Raw genomic sequence first — 14,440 nt, forward strand, 5'->3', positions numbered from 1 at the left:
TGAAGGCGAGAGAACACCTCTCGTCACTGCACAGTGGCCACTTGATATATACCATCATCAAACATTGTTGATCCATCGTTGCTTTTCCCTCTTAGTATCAACATTCACCATATTTAGGGCGTTGCTTCTCTCAAGATGCCCAACACCGCCCTAGACAGCGCCATGAAGTCCAAGGTAAGCCCACCCCAGAGTCACCCAGGCGCACCCTGACAACCATCCAGATCAACTAACAACACACATGCCCCAGAACGTGCTGCTCGGTATATATAACGCACACCTGTCTCACACTACAAGGCTGATTATATACTAAACATCATTCCACAAAAACAAAGCCTTTGGAGGCGTCGTAGTCGCAGCCGCAGCGTGGTCCATCTTCGGGGGCGACATGTTTCCCGCCCAGGACGACCCCAAAGGAGACCCCGAGACGTGGACCAGAGACGAGTTGCGGAGATGGTTGAAAGCGGTCAGTTCTTTGATGCATCTTAAGAATACGATTCAACGTGCCGATGTTTCATGACTGACTTCTGGTGCCTGTGCTTCTAGAGGAACCTCTTTCCGAATAAGCGTGATACCCGGGAGGAGTTGCTTGCGCGGGTGCTGGCGAATATGAGGCATCCGAGGACATGAAGCTTGTCAGTTTTATGATAGGACCCGAGTCTTTTTATTGTTATCGTCATTGTTGTTGTTGGTTTGGTTATAGTTCATCAGGCTCACTCAGTTGCAACGCATTTGAATCGATAATGAGTTCATGAAGGATCGCCCTTTTCTAACAAAGAAATCGCCTTTTGCTAATAGTATTTTTACACAACCCCATGCCCTACATGCTCATAGAAAGATGCCGGCCCTCATAAGGCTTTTCTCTGCTCTCACCATGACAAAGAATGACTGAAGATTCAGATGCACACAAATTATCCTCTTTTATTGCTGGTAAACAAGCCCAACAGTCGCCACCCCTCATCTTCCTCGTAATCACCCTGTCAACTCCCAATACGCCTTCCAATGCAACAAACCCATTTATTCCCACTTGAACTCGCTCAGCTTCGCAAACTTATTATCCATCTGCCTCCTCGCAGCCGCCGTAATGCCCCTCTCCGGATTCGCCAGCTGCTCGCTGTAACAAAGCTCCACCAGAGCCCTGAGCTCGTCGTACGAAAAGCTGTTGAGATCAATCGCCAGCGTCCCCATGCCGTGCCTGTCCTTGTACTCTCGCGCCTTCTCGACAATCGCGTCAGGGCCTCTCTCAAACAGCTGGAAGTAGCTCGTCGCCTTTGCCAGGTCCACTCCGTCCTCGATATTCTTGAGGTTCTGCTGGAGGACAAGAATGTTGAGCTGCATGCGATGACATCCCTTGTCGTTCATGGGAGAGGCCAAGCGGGCGTTCTGGACTAGGAAATTGTTGATCAGGATGCCCAGCCCGGTCCGTATGAAGACAATCTCCTTTTCTCTCAAAAACTCCACAATGGTCTCGTCCAGGAGAACCAGCTCCTGGTTCAGACTGATGATTTGCGGATCGGGCTCTCTCACATCCTGCTCCAGAACATACGGAGCCGAGTCTGGCGATAGGGTGTTGCGCAACGAGTAGATGATGCGACAGCGCACTTCCATGTGCAAGGTTAGCAGAGCTGTAGCAGCCAGCTCTTCAAAGGACGACACGATGGTGTCAAACGTTCTGTGAGGGAAACAAACGGTTAGCAAGGGGAAAAAAAGAGACATGCCAAAGTCTCAGAAGGGGAACTTACTGAGCCGTCTCTGCCGTAAGTGGAAGCTGTACTGAGTTTTGCCCTGAAGTCTTACTCGGGTCACTCAGCGTCCACCGTTGGCTTGACTGGCGTGGGAGATGCTGCCGTGACGAATCCGTGTCTTGCGCCGTAATGTATTTTAAGCTCTGAATCTTGGCAGCCAGCCACCTCATGCTGGTGTATAAGAGGCACAATGCCGAGATTGTGTCTCGATCCTGGATAACGTCGTTTGCCTCCAGCCGCTGGCTGTTCGTCTTCTGGATCAGAAGCTGCACCTCTCTCCTCATCAACGCGCTATCCAGTTCCTCCAAAGCCCACAGCTTCTGTGCGACCTCGTTTACCTCGCTAGACTGCACCGAAAAGCGCGCGGATGCTCGCAGATTGGTCGAGTCAGCAGGCTGGTCGTGTCTCTTAGTCACGAGTGATTGAAACCAGCTGAAACAGCGGTCGTAGTAGCGCATCATTTGCGTCACAATGAGAGAGCTCAGAGCCTGGTCCGGAGGAATGGTGCCCAGCATTCGACAAAACGCCGTGACAACCTGGAAGAAGGCGGTGGCTCCCTTGAATATGGGCCGTTGAGAGCATTGATTCCAGTCGGGATCCTGCAAGAACGAGTCGGCCTCGCCAAAGACGGCATCGCACAGTTTCCCCAGCGTCTCGTCCAGTTGCGGCTGGAAGACATTGACCAGGAAGTTGTCGAGGAATGTGGTGAGTGTGCTCGTGGCGAGATCAGAACCAGGGGGCACGATGGTCTTCAGCCGCTGCAGGAAGATGAGCGTCGGTGGTAGGAGAAGACTCATGTTGAAAACGCTCGGCTCGACCAATGACTTGTAGGAGCCCTGTGCCTGTCGATTCGCACCGTAGCCGGCACTTCTCCTGGAGCCGACATCGTCAGCCGTGGCCCTGTTCCTCTTGTTCTCGGAGCCCTGTTTTCGGGAGCCACTTGTCAAACCGGGAACCGTAGCCTGAATAATGCTCTCCAGTGCATCAAACTCCGCAGTCACCTCCGTGGACTTGGTGTCGGTCTCCGAAAACTTGAATAGGTGCTCTCGCATGCCGTCTTTGCCGCCGGCGCCCGCTCCCGGCGTGGGGGAATCAAACTGGTAAACGTCGGCATCTGTCGTGACGTAGTTGTGCAAAAGAGAGCGGATCTCGTTCTGGTAAAGGTGCCATAGCTCCTTGAAGCTGCCGAGCAGGGCAATGTTATTGCCAGAGCCCTCACGGCGGATGAGCGCCTTGATGGACTCGTGGAAGACACGATGACCTTCTCCAATGGCCTCGAACTTGCCATAGAGCGTCCACAGCAGGTCGTAAATGACATCTGCTCGCATCTGAAGCTCTCTGGCACTGTATATCTGCACACCATCCAGCTTCCCAACAGCGGAGCGAAACGAAGTCGGGTGTCGCTGTTCAACCTCGTTAATGGTCTCGTTAACGACACCAAACAGCTCGACGGGCAGCCTTTGCTTCAAAGTTTCTACAGCGTTCTGCAGCCTGCCGAGCTTGTTCAATGCTTCAACTAGCAGGGTCACGTAGTAGAATGTGTCCGCCTCTGGGTTCTTCATGGGATCCTCCAGCACCGGCCTCTCAAAATCCATCGAGTCTAATATTAGGTAGAAAGGGGTAATGGGTTGGTTTGTGTCGTTGTGGTGGTGGTGGTGGTGGTTGCTCTCGTTCATTCCGCCTCGGTTCTTGGCCAAACTTGACCACCTTTGCTGACAGTACGGCGACTTCAGGTAGAGATGTTCGTGCAGTTCTTCCACCAGGATATCCATCAGAACGGTTTCCTGGTTGGCGAGGTAGCTTCGCAGATCGCTCAGGGCACCGATATTATCCAGTTCGGGCTTCCTCAGTTTCCGCAACGCAGTCTGCAGCACCTCGACGGCCGTCAGAAAGCGCTTCTCGGATATACGGGCCTCCAGTTGATCGGGGACGGCCCGAAGATCGTCCAGTTCGTTGAGCGTCTGCAGCAGCTCGTCGTACTCCTTGGACTCCTCGGAGAGAATCTTCAGCCCTGGATCCGTCGCGCACAGGCTCGTCTTGGCCTGCGCCAGAGACTCCTTGAGAGCGCGAACTCGCTTCTGCGAGACCTGGATGCTGCTCTGGATCTTGTGGAACGTGCCTATGGAGCTGTTGAACCCCTGGTGGTGCTCGTGCACAATGTTCTTCAGCGACTCCTGGAGATACTTGTGCGTCGTCTGGAACTTGCGGTAGTCGTGCGCGCGGCCGACCGAGCTGTTGTCCAGCAGCTGCAGCGCCAGCTGGACGGGCACGCAGTCCTCCCGGCACATGGACGGCCACTCGCTCTTGATGTGGTCCAGCACCTGGGCTATCTGCCTCTCGGCGCTCGTCTCCTGGACGCGCGGTCGCGAGGGCATGTTGCGGAGGCTGTGCGGCGCAGCGGCCTGGGCATTGTATCGCTCGCCTCGGTAGTTGCTGTCGCCATACGGATCGTAGTCGTCGGTCGGCCTCCCGAAGTTGCCGTATCCGTCGCCGCCGCGCTTCGAGCTGCCGTAGCCGTTGGACATGGTGCCGTCGAGTTGAGTGTCACCAGAGGGGGGCACCAGCGAGCATCGTCGTCGTGTGCGGTGGGCGGAGGAATTGGCGCGGCCGGAGCTTGGGTTCGTGCAGCTGCTCGGTGTCGATGTCTCGTGCTTTGCCCTGGACCATGTAGGGAGAAGAGCGGGCGAGCTGCAGGGCGGTATGATGATGTCGAGTCCAAGAGTCTGGAAGCTGTTGGCTGGAGGTTGACCCTGAGGTTTGGCCTGGGGGTCTGCAGCAGAGCACGCACAGACCAGCTCGCAGCTACAGGCTTCGAGTCTAGTACTTGTAAGCCGTGAAACCCCGCCAAAGCTTCGAAACTGACTGCTCACTTTGTCACTCGAGGGTCAACCAAGAGTATATGACTTTGCAATAGTAGTAGGTTCAAATTCCAAGGTTGCACCAAGACGTTTTCTTATTAGAAACGACAGTTTTTTGATACGTGGCTGCTTGAATTTGCATGCTTTTGCTGCTGCGGTAGAGGGCTGGATGCCTCACTGGAAATCAAAGCATCTTCACGTGCATCCGGCGACATCAGATTCAATGTCTCGAAATGTGGTATCAACGTCTCCAACGTATAGTGAAACAACCAACTACCTGATTACTCGAAACAAATAATGACCAGATCAACTGGGAAATAATTACATAGAAGTCTCAAAAACAGATCCTTTTTGCTCCAACAGCCATCCAGCTAAGCCGCTCCGTTCACAGGCGCCTGGAGCCTCTTGTCCACGGCAATCAATGCCTTGGCGAGGTTTCTTGCGCCCTCTGCAATCACCTGTGGTCGTTCCCAAGCCAACAACCCCTGCTTGCCACGGACCCGGCCAGTCCAGACGACATCATAGTGCTGCTTGCCCCAGCTGGGGCACGCATACGGCTTGGCCGATGCTGAGGGAGCGCTCTGCTGAGCTGAATTAGAAGCACTTTGTCCCGCCTCATCGTCCGCCACAAACACTGTAATGGATGCTTTGGGTTTCCGTGAAGGTTTAAGGCCCAGATCATCTCCCGAAAGGTAACTGTCTGCCAGCAATCTGAGTGTGCCCTCTGGCCCCGGAAGCCACGTCAGCTTGGTTGTCGTGACGAGTTCTAAGGAAGTGTACTCTTTATCGGAATCCAATTCCCTGAACAGGGCCAAGAAAAACACGAGCAGCCCCGTTGGAGAGTCGCAGAGCGCGTAAGCCAGCGTGTTAGGGTCGTATGCACCGGCAGCGAACGGCCCCAGCGCGAGGATGTTCGAAAAAGGTGTCTTCTCGGCTCTTTCTCGCTCGTTCTTTTGGAGAGTCACAATGTCCTCCTTTGTATAACCAAAAATGGACGTTTGCAGCGTCTTTGCCAACGTCAATTTCATCCATTCGACGGGTGACTTTAGCGCCTTTGGTGCTTTCAACGGCGGCGATATCAAATGGACGCCGAGGCATGAATCTGGGTAAGTAGCAGCCAGGAGGTTGATGATCTTCCAGTCGACTCCGCCTTCTGGCGAAACGACTGATCCAGAGCTGCTCGCGATATAGTGCTCGTACCCAAGTCGCTTCATGAGGGTATCAAGCATCTCGGATGTCTTGGGGATGACGGGCATGTTGTCCGGTAGAGAATCGCTGAAGCCCAGGCCGGGAAGCGATGGCATGACAAGGTGGAAGGGCTGGTCGACGGTCGCATCGCTGGGATCCGTAAAGGTTTCGGTAATGTGGCGGAAGGAGAGATTGGTAAAGGGGAATGGCGGTATCAGGAGCAGAGGCACGGCATTGGCATGCCGCGACCGGGCGTGGATGAAGTGTATCCTTGTAGGGGCTTCCGTGGCAGAGGTCTGGAAGCTGATCTTGAACTGCGGGACGGACTGGTTGATCTCCCTCTCATGCTCTTTCCAGAAGAACTTCTCAAGCCTGTGTTTGAATTAGTGGCCTTGCCATCATGTAGAACAGACGAGGGCGGAGGAAGATGCCTACGACTTACCAATAGTCGATCAGCGGCTCCAGGGCCGGCTTGGGATTCCACCACGACGTCGAGTTCGCGTCGGGAATCTCGCGCGGCAGCCGGGCCAGCTCGAGCTTCTGCCGCGTCAATTCAAGGTACTTGGTCGAGGCCTTTTGCACATGACATCTTGATTAGCTGCGCCGCGTCTTTATGCTTGTTTGCTGTTAAAAAAAAAAGAGGGAGAATACAGAGGAGGTCGTCGCGCACTTACGTGGATCTTGTACTCTCGAATCTCCCCGTCAGCCGCCGCAGCGCTTGCCGGCTGCTCAGTAGACTGAGCCATGGTTGGCGAATACGTAGGTCACTGATTTTCAAGAGGTACGGACGATGGGCTTCGTTGCACGTCGATGGCGTCAGTGGAAGCCAGATTTCATCGCAGCAATGACACGTGCAGCGACGGGAGCACTCGGGCGCGGGAGACGGCGCGTGAATGGTGTTTGGTGTTTGTGAGAGGGAAGAAGGCGGAAGAATCACGACGGGACGCTTCCAGACTGCTTTGTTATTAAGGGCAGCTCTGGCTCAGGTTCGCCGCAATCATCGTGGCAGTCCTTGGAAAAGCGGCGGCTAGCGCCTAGCGTGCCTCTAGCGCTCTAGTTCGTAATCTACGGGCACCGCAGCATCAGCCTCCAGCGGGCTGGCTTGGCGGGCCTCAACTGTGGCTCGTGCTGGCCGCGCTTCCGCCCGTCGTGGAGAGCGCGACTCAGCTGCCCGGAGCCAGTCCTCCTCAGTGGCTGTGCGGACACAACCATGCGCGTGCCTACATCTGACATATGTACGCTGATATCATCCGTCACAGATGGATCCTCTTGCATGGTACGGAGTAAAGATGTTAGTATGTATGTGCATGTACCGGATACGAAGCAAACCATCCACCGCAATGCTACAGTGCATCCGCATACTGGTGTCGGTGAGCGTCATCCAAGGCCCAGCCGTCTTATACCGCGGCTTGTTAATTCAGTCAGTGCTGCCGACGTAAAACCATTAAATACAGTATATTAGATAAAGTATAGAATCGCTGACGTTGTCTCGGTCTAAATACGTGTGTGCTCGCATATCATTAGTACAGTATATCCATGGCAATGGTTCGCTCCAGCCACGACAGATATGCAGCCCAACATCCAGCCCAGTCGTAGAGTCTTGGTGCCCATCGGTGCCATCTGTGCACCTATACCGCGAATGTCATTGTACATAGCTCTCTCCCTGTTTTCAACGTCGCTGTGATTTGCTGCCTCGTTGCTGAGGCCTCTCTAGCCACGTCGGGTTATCTGATTGGGTAACGAGGGCCGCACTGATGGAAGAATGAGTGCTATTACAAAGGTTGTCAAACCGGTGTGGTGTGCTGCGCTCATCTTGGTCACCAATGTCTGTGGACAGACAGACAGACACACACACACACACACACAGGGATGTGTAACTTCAAGGTACATACATACTCGGGCATTCAGGGGTGCTGAGAGTTTCGGAAGTTGGCTGGGCTGTTACCGGTAGCGGTGCGTACGGGAGCGGGACGGGAATTGCCATGGTACCCGCCAGCTGTAGAAAAGTTCGTAATGCCATATCAATCGTTTGACCCATATCACAGCAGGCTACTGCACATGGCGCTTTTGCCTGTTCTTGGCCTCTTCTTGCTCCGTCCATGCGCAGTATCGCCGGAGCGTTGTGGTAGTACAGGTGGTACTACGTAGTACCATCATGAACCCCCCCTGCTTGGTGCAGAGTTCGAGGGTGCCAAGGGTGCCGACGCGCCGCGAAGATTTATCTGGCCGATTCGTGAAACAATATTGCTTCCAACGGCATCCACAGCCCCTCTGGGTGAGGTCAGTGTGGGGCCTGCCGGTGCCGTCTCCTGGACGCGAAAGAGCTTGATGGCAGTTCCGTTCCATATGCCCATGGTGCCCTTTGCAATCTGCATTTCGCTGGCGAAGATGACGCCCCAGAGCAGGGACTCGTACCACCCGAGTGCCAGCGACGACCATTCAAAGGAGTGAACTCGTATGGGCGATGGCTCGAGGCCGATGAATTCAATCTTCTGAATCCGACGCAGCGTGTCCGGCAGGGCTTCTCGGGCCAATGCGTGTCGTGGGAGAACGGCTGTTGCCTGCTGAATGATGGTCAACATTGTGTGCAGAGGCAACTCCGGCAGCCAACTCTCGATCCAGGGGGCTGTGGGTTCGAAGCTGCCTCCGAACGCCGCATTGCTGGTCGAGTATGCGCCAAGGCTTGTTGAACTGTTCTGCCTGGAGAAGGACTGGATATTGGCCGGCATCTTTCCACGGGCCTTCTCCGACATTCCTCGCAGCTGCACAGGCACTGCATCTTCGACATTGGTCACAGAGGACGCTTGCGACGGATTTTCGCTACCCGTCGATGCGGCCGGCGTTGCCTGAGGCTCTTCATCGCTGTCGTCATCTTCGTCGTCTCCAACGGCAAATGCGCTGTCCCCCGGGGGTTCATCCAAGGACTGGCTGCGGGACAGAGCATTCGTTGGGCTCCGTACGCTATCAGCCGAGCTCCGTCGAGACCCGTCATCGAACAGCCCTGAGTGGTTTCCGAACTCTTTTCTTCTCCTGTTGATCTTTTCAATTTCCTCTTGCCCGCTTTCCAATGTGAATGATCGAAGTGCCTCTATTCGCTTCTTGTTTTTCAGAATGGCCATTATCAGCTCTGGATTTTGGCGGTATTTGTTTTCAAGAATTGAGTTGAGTGACTCCAGAAGAGACTGTAGAAGGACATGGTTTGTCTCGTTGGCAAGCAGAAAGGATGGGGATGCCATCAAGGAAAACAGATGCATGAGCTGAGCGCTGGTTGTGGCACTCAGGCCTTCGACGTGTGGCGCTATGTTGTTGATGACCGCTAGAAGCGCGGGATAGACCGGCGCGAAGTTCCCCTGACTCGTGGTAATCAAGGTGTATATAGAGTGCAGAAGGAAGTCGGCATAGGTACCCCTAAATCCGCTGATCCTGATGCTTGCAGGCAGGCTCTCTTGTCCTTCGAATCTCTTGTTCAGGTGAGAGCCAAAGCTCACTTCAACGCTCAACGTCTGTAGGAGAAATGCGCACATGCGCACAACCCCCTGCTTAGACGGCTCGTTTCTGTATTCCAGAGCGTAAAACAGAGATAGCACAACGAAATCATGTGCCCTGTCTGTATCGATGATGAAGGATCGAAACCGTTTGTTGCACTGAATCAGCTCCCAGAAAAGCATCAAGACCTCCGGGGCAAGATTCGAGGAAGACTGAGCGCCGGGAATGTATGAAGTCTTCTCTTGAAGCGGCTGGTTGAGAATGCGGGTCATCCCATCGACTATGAACTGGAAATCTTGCGGGCGATGGATCCGACCGAGAAAATGACGGAAAAAGTTCTTGTGCGACGACGAGGTTGCATCTTCGGGTATAGGGTATATGAGCATCGCTAATAGAAAGTGTATAGAGTAAGTGACAAGAACCTGCTTGGTGTCTCTGAATACCAAATTGTTGTATGGCACGCGCCAGCTGGCTGGATTGTACTTTAACGTCTAGGAGATGGCAGTCAGGTAAGGATCTCTGGCAGAGGAGGGATAACCCGAGGGTACTCACAGTGTTTAGAAGAGAGCACAATACCGAGAGCACGACCTGTTTGTCGGACGACGTGCAGAGATAAGTCAGAGTCCGCACCCCTCTTTGCGGCAGCACTCCAGCGGTCATGTACATGCTTTGACCAGCAAGGGTCATGAGGAGCCTGAGGATTTCGCATCTGTTGCTTTCGAATTCTTTCGTCGTCGCCACGGCGGTATTGCATCCAACCCCGCTCTGCCATATGGCATATGTGACTTTGGACTGGCCATCCGGCTGACGAGGGAGAGTGAAGCCGGAGAAGAATAGGAGATCAATCAACGTGTCTATCAATTCTTCTGCCAGAGGCTTCAATGTCTCTTGGACATCCGCTGCGGGTTGGGGCTGTTCCTTCCCCTCTTGGGCTTCATCGAACAAGACTTCGTTCTTGGTAGGCGATCGGCCCTTTCCCTTTCGCGGAGTCCACAAGAACCGTTCTTCCCAAGCTCCTAGGCTCTCTTTCTCATAGAGATATGGCAATATTCGGGTCAGGACTCTGATGCAGTTGAGGATGTCTCGTTCTGGAGCTTGTTCGGGATCTGGAAAGGACGGATGATGACGTAAACCAAGGATTCGCGATATCAGGGCTTGAATCAACGTCTCGATGTTCTCTAGGGCATTGTCACGGGTTCGGCGGATGTCGTTTGGCGAAAAGAGGCTGAACACATCCTCGGACGACTCAGGAAGCTCCCAGAACTAGGATCCCATCAGCATCAGCACCAGCACCAGCACCCGCACCCGCATCGCCGTTCGCACTCTGGCGGCATGTGGGATCGGGAATCAAGAGCACCACGTACCGAGGTCCAGTAAGGGTCGCGCGCCGCAATGTTGCGCTCCTCTGACAGCTTGAAGATGCCCTGCTTGAAGCCGATTTTGGAGTCGCTGGCACCCATTTCTGCAGCACAAGGCGTCGCCCTGCTGACTGTTTGAGATGACGTACCAAAGCCGACTGGAGCTTCTGGAGATCCACGATGAAGCTTCGCAGGGGAGTTCGTCATCAGCTGCCCTGCCCATGAACTGCAGGGCGGATCACGTGTGGCGCAGGCCATCCCTGTCCCGCGGTATTGCCGGTTATCATGCACCTTTGCATGTCTTATCGATAAGAAAAGTTTCAATGATGAAAGTCGAGCTGCCCTGGTGCTTTGTTCGTGCAGCATGTGAATCCCATTCCAACACCAGCAGCACTCGATACGCCAGGGTCACTGCAAGGATGTCCGTCACTTTGGAACTGAACGAATAGGCCACGTCCGTGTTGCTCCCTTGAGGGCACATTGTCACAAATTCCGAGATGCTTCACCCATTTCTCCGTGCCAGACCGCTGGCTCAGTCAGCTACTCTGCGGGCCATTCGCCAGCAGCAGCCTCTTGCCAGCATTGGCCTGAGAAGCTTCACAACTACCCAACAAGTCCTCGATGGTAAGCCAGGGAAGAAGCCGCCGCGCACAAAGCGTCGGCGCGAACTGAAAGCAAAGGAAAAGGCTCCCATCAACCCAATTAGAAAAAAGTCGCCAAAGGATACGCCCGCGGAACCTAAGAAACCCGGAAAACCTGGAAAGCCTACTCTGGATCGCCAGGATGAAGAAGCGCAGCAGCACACAGGACAATTCCAGACTGCAGGGGCGCCGCTGTCTGCGGGGATATGGACCTCCCTAAAGTCTCGCCTTCAATCGCCGGCTCTGAAAAAGAGGACAAGAAAAGCTGCCGAATTTGAAGCTGAAGAGGAGGATGTGGATGTCACGAAGCGTGACGCAGAGAAGCCGATGGCACCAGCGCCCTCGGTTGCTGAAAAGGCGTCTCTAGCTGGACAGCTTGGAAAGGGAAAACGAGCAAGGGGGCTCAAACGAGGTTTGAATGTGAAGACCATAAGACCTCAGCATCTCCAGTTATGTCCGGTTGAAGAGGACTCCTTGGTGCCGGTACCGCAGCTCTGCCATCACCTGGATCGGGTGCTGTTCAACCCGGGAGTCTATCACATGCAGGATGCCAGATCCCGCGTGTACAACTTCGACCCTTACCTGGCCTCCATCATGCCCGTGAAGGAATTTGACTTTGACGCCCTCAGGAGATATGTTACATCATCCAAGGACGTCAAACTGAGACAGCTCAGCGCGACACATGGGATGAAGTACTGCGGCTCAACATCCAGCATGACTTCGATTTTATCCCATTTCCATTACCTCCTCTCAGCCTGGAGGAAGCCTAATTTCGCCTTCTTGTCGCGGTCAATAGAGCCTGAGTCATACAACTTCACTGCCTTAACCCGTGGCCCTGCTGCTGCTTTTGCACACTTCAAGGATGGCACCTACGCGTTTGATTCCGACAAAGAGTACGACACGGAAAATATTCTGAGCTTATTGGGAAAGTCGATGGAAAAGCTCCTGACCCTGCCAAAGGATGACTTTGAAAAGTATCGGAGATCAAAATCCCACGAGCTGTCAGACGAAGAGAGAAATGCGCAGGACTCTTTTCACTACACGACTCTGGGAGACTTCATGATGCGATCCCAGTTGGACGCCTACGATCCTCGGCTACCTGGCTCCGGCATGTTTGACCTGAAGACGAGAGCGGTAGTCGCCGTTAGGATGGACGTCCGGGGATACGAAAAAGGAGCTGGTTACGAAATCCGGAAAAGATTCGGCCAGTGGGAATCATTTGAGCGAGAGTACTACGACATGATCAGAACCGTGTTCCTGAAATACTCTCTGCAGGTGCGAATGGGCCGTATGGATGGCATCTTTGTCGCCTATCATAACACGCAGCGAATATTCGGCTTCCAGTACATCAGCTTGGAGGAAATGGATGTGGCTCTCCACGGAACATCCGACCGTCGGCTCGGTGATCAAGAGTTCAAGACAAGCATCAAGCTGTTGAACGAGCTCATGGACAAGGCAACAAAAAAGTATCCAGGGCGGACACTGCGTCTGCACGTCGAGACACGGCCAACCAAGGTGCCCCTGACATACTTCTTTGTGGAGCCGGTGACGGAGGAAGAAATGATGGATACTCAAGAAGCTGGCAAATCGTCGGTTGAAGAACTGGAGCGCGAACTTCTTTCCCTTCGCGAGACCGAAAACCAAGAAGACTCGGAAGACACCGACGGGATGGCGCAAGTCGAATCACAGCAGTCCGATGAAGAGGCAAAGGAGCTCTCTGACGAAACTTCCCCCATGGACTCTCCTAATGAAGCCGCCTGGAACGTCATGATGTTAAAGGTCGAAGAAACAGTAGAAGACGAGTCTTTGGGAATAGGCTCGGTCCGAGAGGCTGTCCAGGAGGCTCTTGAGCAGAGCGGGCTTCTCAACAACAAGACGGAACTGGAAATCGAACAATCCCTGGATGCTATGGTGGCGTCGCTCACAGCACACACTTCAAAGATTAAAGAATTGCGGGACAGATCAGACGAGTCAAGCCAGGCTACAAAGCAAGCCGCTAAGAGCGACGCAGAGGACGACCTCGGTGATGAGGAGGAATCAATGGCCGACGAAAAGCAAAGCTCAGAGCATGGCGCTGCCGGAGACGCGTCAGAGACGGAGCGTGCTTCTTTAGCAGATTTGATCTTGAGGGCCACGGAGGGAATTGATAGCAGGGCTCGCAACCTGAAGACGTTCCAACGCATGTTTGCTGATCTTGCCGTGGAGTCTCAGCAACCCGACACAAAAGTCAGCGACACGAGAGGAAGGACGCCAGCTGCGGACGAAGAGTCGAATGAAGACGAGCTTGCCGATGAAGAGGAGGAAGGCGAGGGCGATGCTGACGAGTCCGGGCAACAGGATCGTGAGCTACTGGGCATGTACGTCACGATTCGCAACCAGGTGAATGGCGAATACGTCGAGCGGCCTACCATTAACCAGGAGGACGATTTTGATTGGGCGGTTGAATACGCCATCACCGAGCTGCCTGAGAAGAGGGCGCGGAAGATTTACACCAAGATCAAGCAGCGGCGGAGAAAGGTGCTTGCACCGCAGTCTTCCGAAGGATGGGATTGGTACAAGATGTTCCAGGGGAAGCTACCAGCATTGGCCAAGAAGGGAGAGCGGTATAGAGAGCTTCGTACACAGCAGGAAGAAGGCGAGCCGGTGCATGTTGCTTGGGAGCGAGACTCTCATCCTCCAGATGCCTTCAAGCCTGCCAACGACGGCGAGGAAAACAAATGATGGATCCACGATCACAGTTTCATTGTCAGTGGGCAGAGAGTTGCTCTTGTGTATGATATGGATGTTGTATAAGGCTTCTTTGAATGGCCGGTCAAGTCTCGCGTTAGAAGTTAGGGAGTTAGATGTATTGTGATATTAGTCGGATAACGGGGAGGGAATCAACGGGTTGAGGGGCGGCCAATTTTTGTATGTATTATTATGAGAAAGCAAGACATCAATAACAGGAACAGGCAGGATACTATTACGAGAACAAAAATGCAAAAGTCGATGCACCAAACTCGACCATCTCCATCCGAGGAAAAGTCGGTGCTGCAACACCCAAGCAAGCCAAGCCTTTCACATGGCAGGAAATTGATCTATGCCTGCTCGGCCACTTCCCCCCTCACGTACATGTATTTCCAGGCAGTATTGGGGACTTATGTGCCGTCTGCTCAGTTGGTTGACCG

The 14,440-nt window shown here is 53.8% G+C and overlaps 5 protein-coding genes across 5 annotated transcripts; 2 read left to right on the top strand and 3 right to left on the bottom strand.

Annotated features, from left to right (window-relative positions):
* Positions 1-135: 135 nt before the first annotated feature.
* Positions 136-627, top strand: BBK36DRAFT_1144 (hypothetical protein; the record flags this gene model as incomplete). The annotated part of the gene is made up of 4 exons (XM_024893641.1): positions 136-174; positions 248-260; positions 333-463; positions 544-627. The coding sequence occupies 4 exons, from the start codon at positions 136-138 to the stop codon at positions 625-627; spliced, it is 267 nt and encodes an 88-aa protein (XP_024752800.1).
* Positions 544-4,320, bottom strand: BBK36DRAFT_1134225 (exocyst complex component). Its single transcript, XM_024892233.1, has 3 exons — positions 1,740-4,320; positions 956-1,669; positions 544-628 (listed from the first exon to the last, which is right to left on the bottom strand). Exons 1-2 carry the CDS (start codon positions 4,265-4,267, stop codon positions 1,015-1,017), a joined length of 3,183 nt encoding a protein of 1,060 aa, XP_024752801.1. The 5' UTR covers positions 4,268-4,320; the 3' UTR covers positions 544-628; positions 956-1,014.
* A 651-nt stretch (positions 4,321-4,971) lies between these two features.
* BBK36DRAFT_1111252 (alpha/beta-hydrolase) lies at positions 4,972-6,534 on the bottom strand (the record flags this gene model as incomplete). The annotated part of the gene is made up of 3 exons (XM_024889688.1): positions 4,972-6,160; positions 6,231-6,361; positions 6,463-6,534. The coding sequence occupies 3 exons, from the start codon at positions 6,532-6,534 to the stop codon at positions 4,972-4,974; spliced, it is 1,392 nt and encodes a 463-aa protein (XP_024752802.1).
* A 1,407-nt stretch (positions 6,535-7,941) lies between these two features.
* BBK36DRAFT_1165742 (hypothetical protein) lies at positions 7,942-10,734 on the bottom strand (the record flags this gene model as incomplete). Its single annotated transcript, XM_024894814.1, has 3 exons — positions 7,942-9,765; positions 9,827-10,537; positions 10,639-10,734. 3 exons carry the CDS (start codon positions 10,732-10,734, stop codon positions 7,942-7,944), a joined length of 2,631 nt encoding a protein of 876 aa, XP_024752803.1.
* An 866-nt stretch (positions 10,735-11,600) lies between these two features.
* On the top strand, positions 11,601-13,994 carry BBK36DRAFT_1187268 (Pet127-domain-containing protein; the record flags this gene model as incomplete). Its single annotated transcript, XM_024896529.1, has 2 exons — positions 11,601-13,052; positions 13,611-13,994. The coding sequence occupies 2 exons, from the start codon at positions 11,601-11,603 to the stop codon at positions 13,992-13,994; spliced, it is 1,836 nt and encodes a 611-aa protein (XP_024752804.1).
* Between the last annotated feature and the right edge of the window lie 446 nt (positions 13,995-14,440).

Source organism: Trichoderma citrinoviride, assembly GCF_003025115.1.
Source record: "Trichoderma citrinoviride strain TUCIM 6016 unplaced genomic scaffold BBK36scaffold_2, whole genome shotgun sequence".
In the NCBI taxonomy this organism is placed as follows: domain Eukaryota; kingdom Fungi; phylum Ascomycota; class Sordariomycetes; order Hypocreales; family Hypocreaceae; genus Trichoderma; species Trichoderma citrinoviride.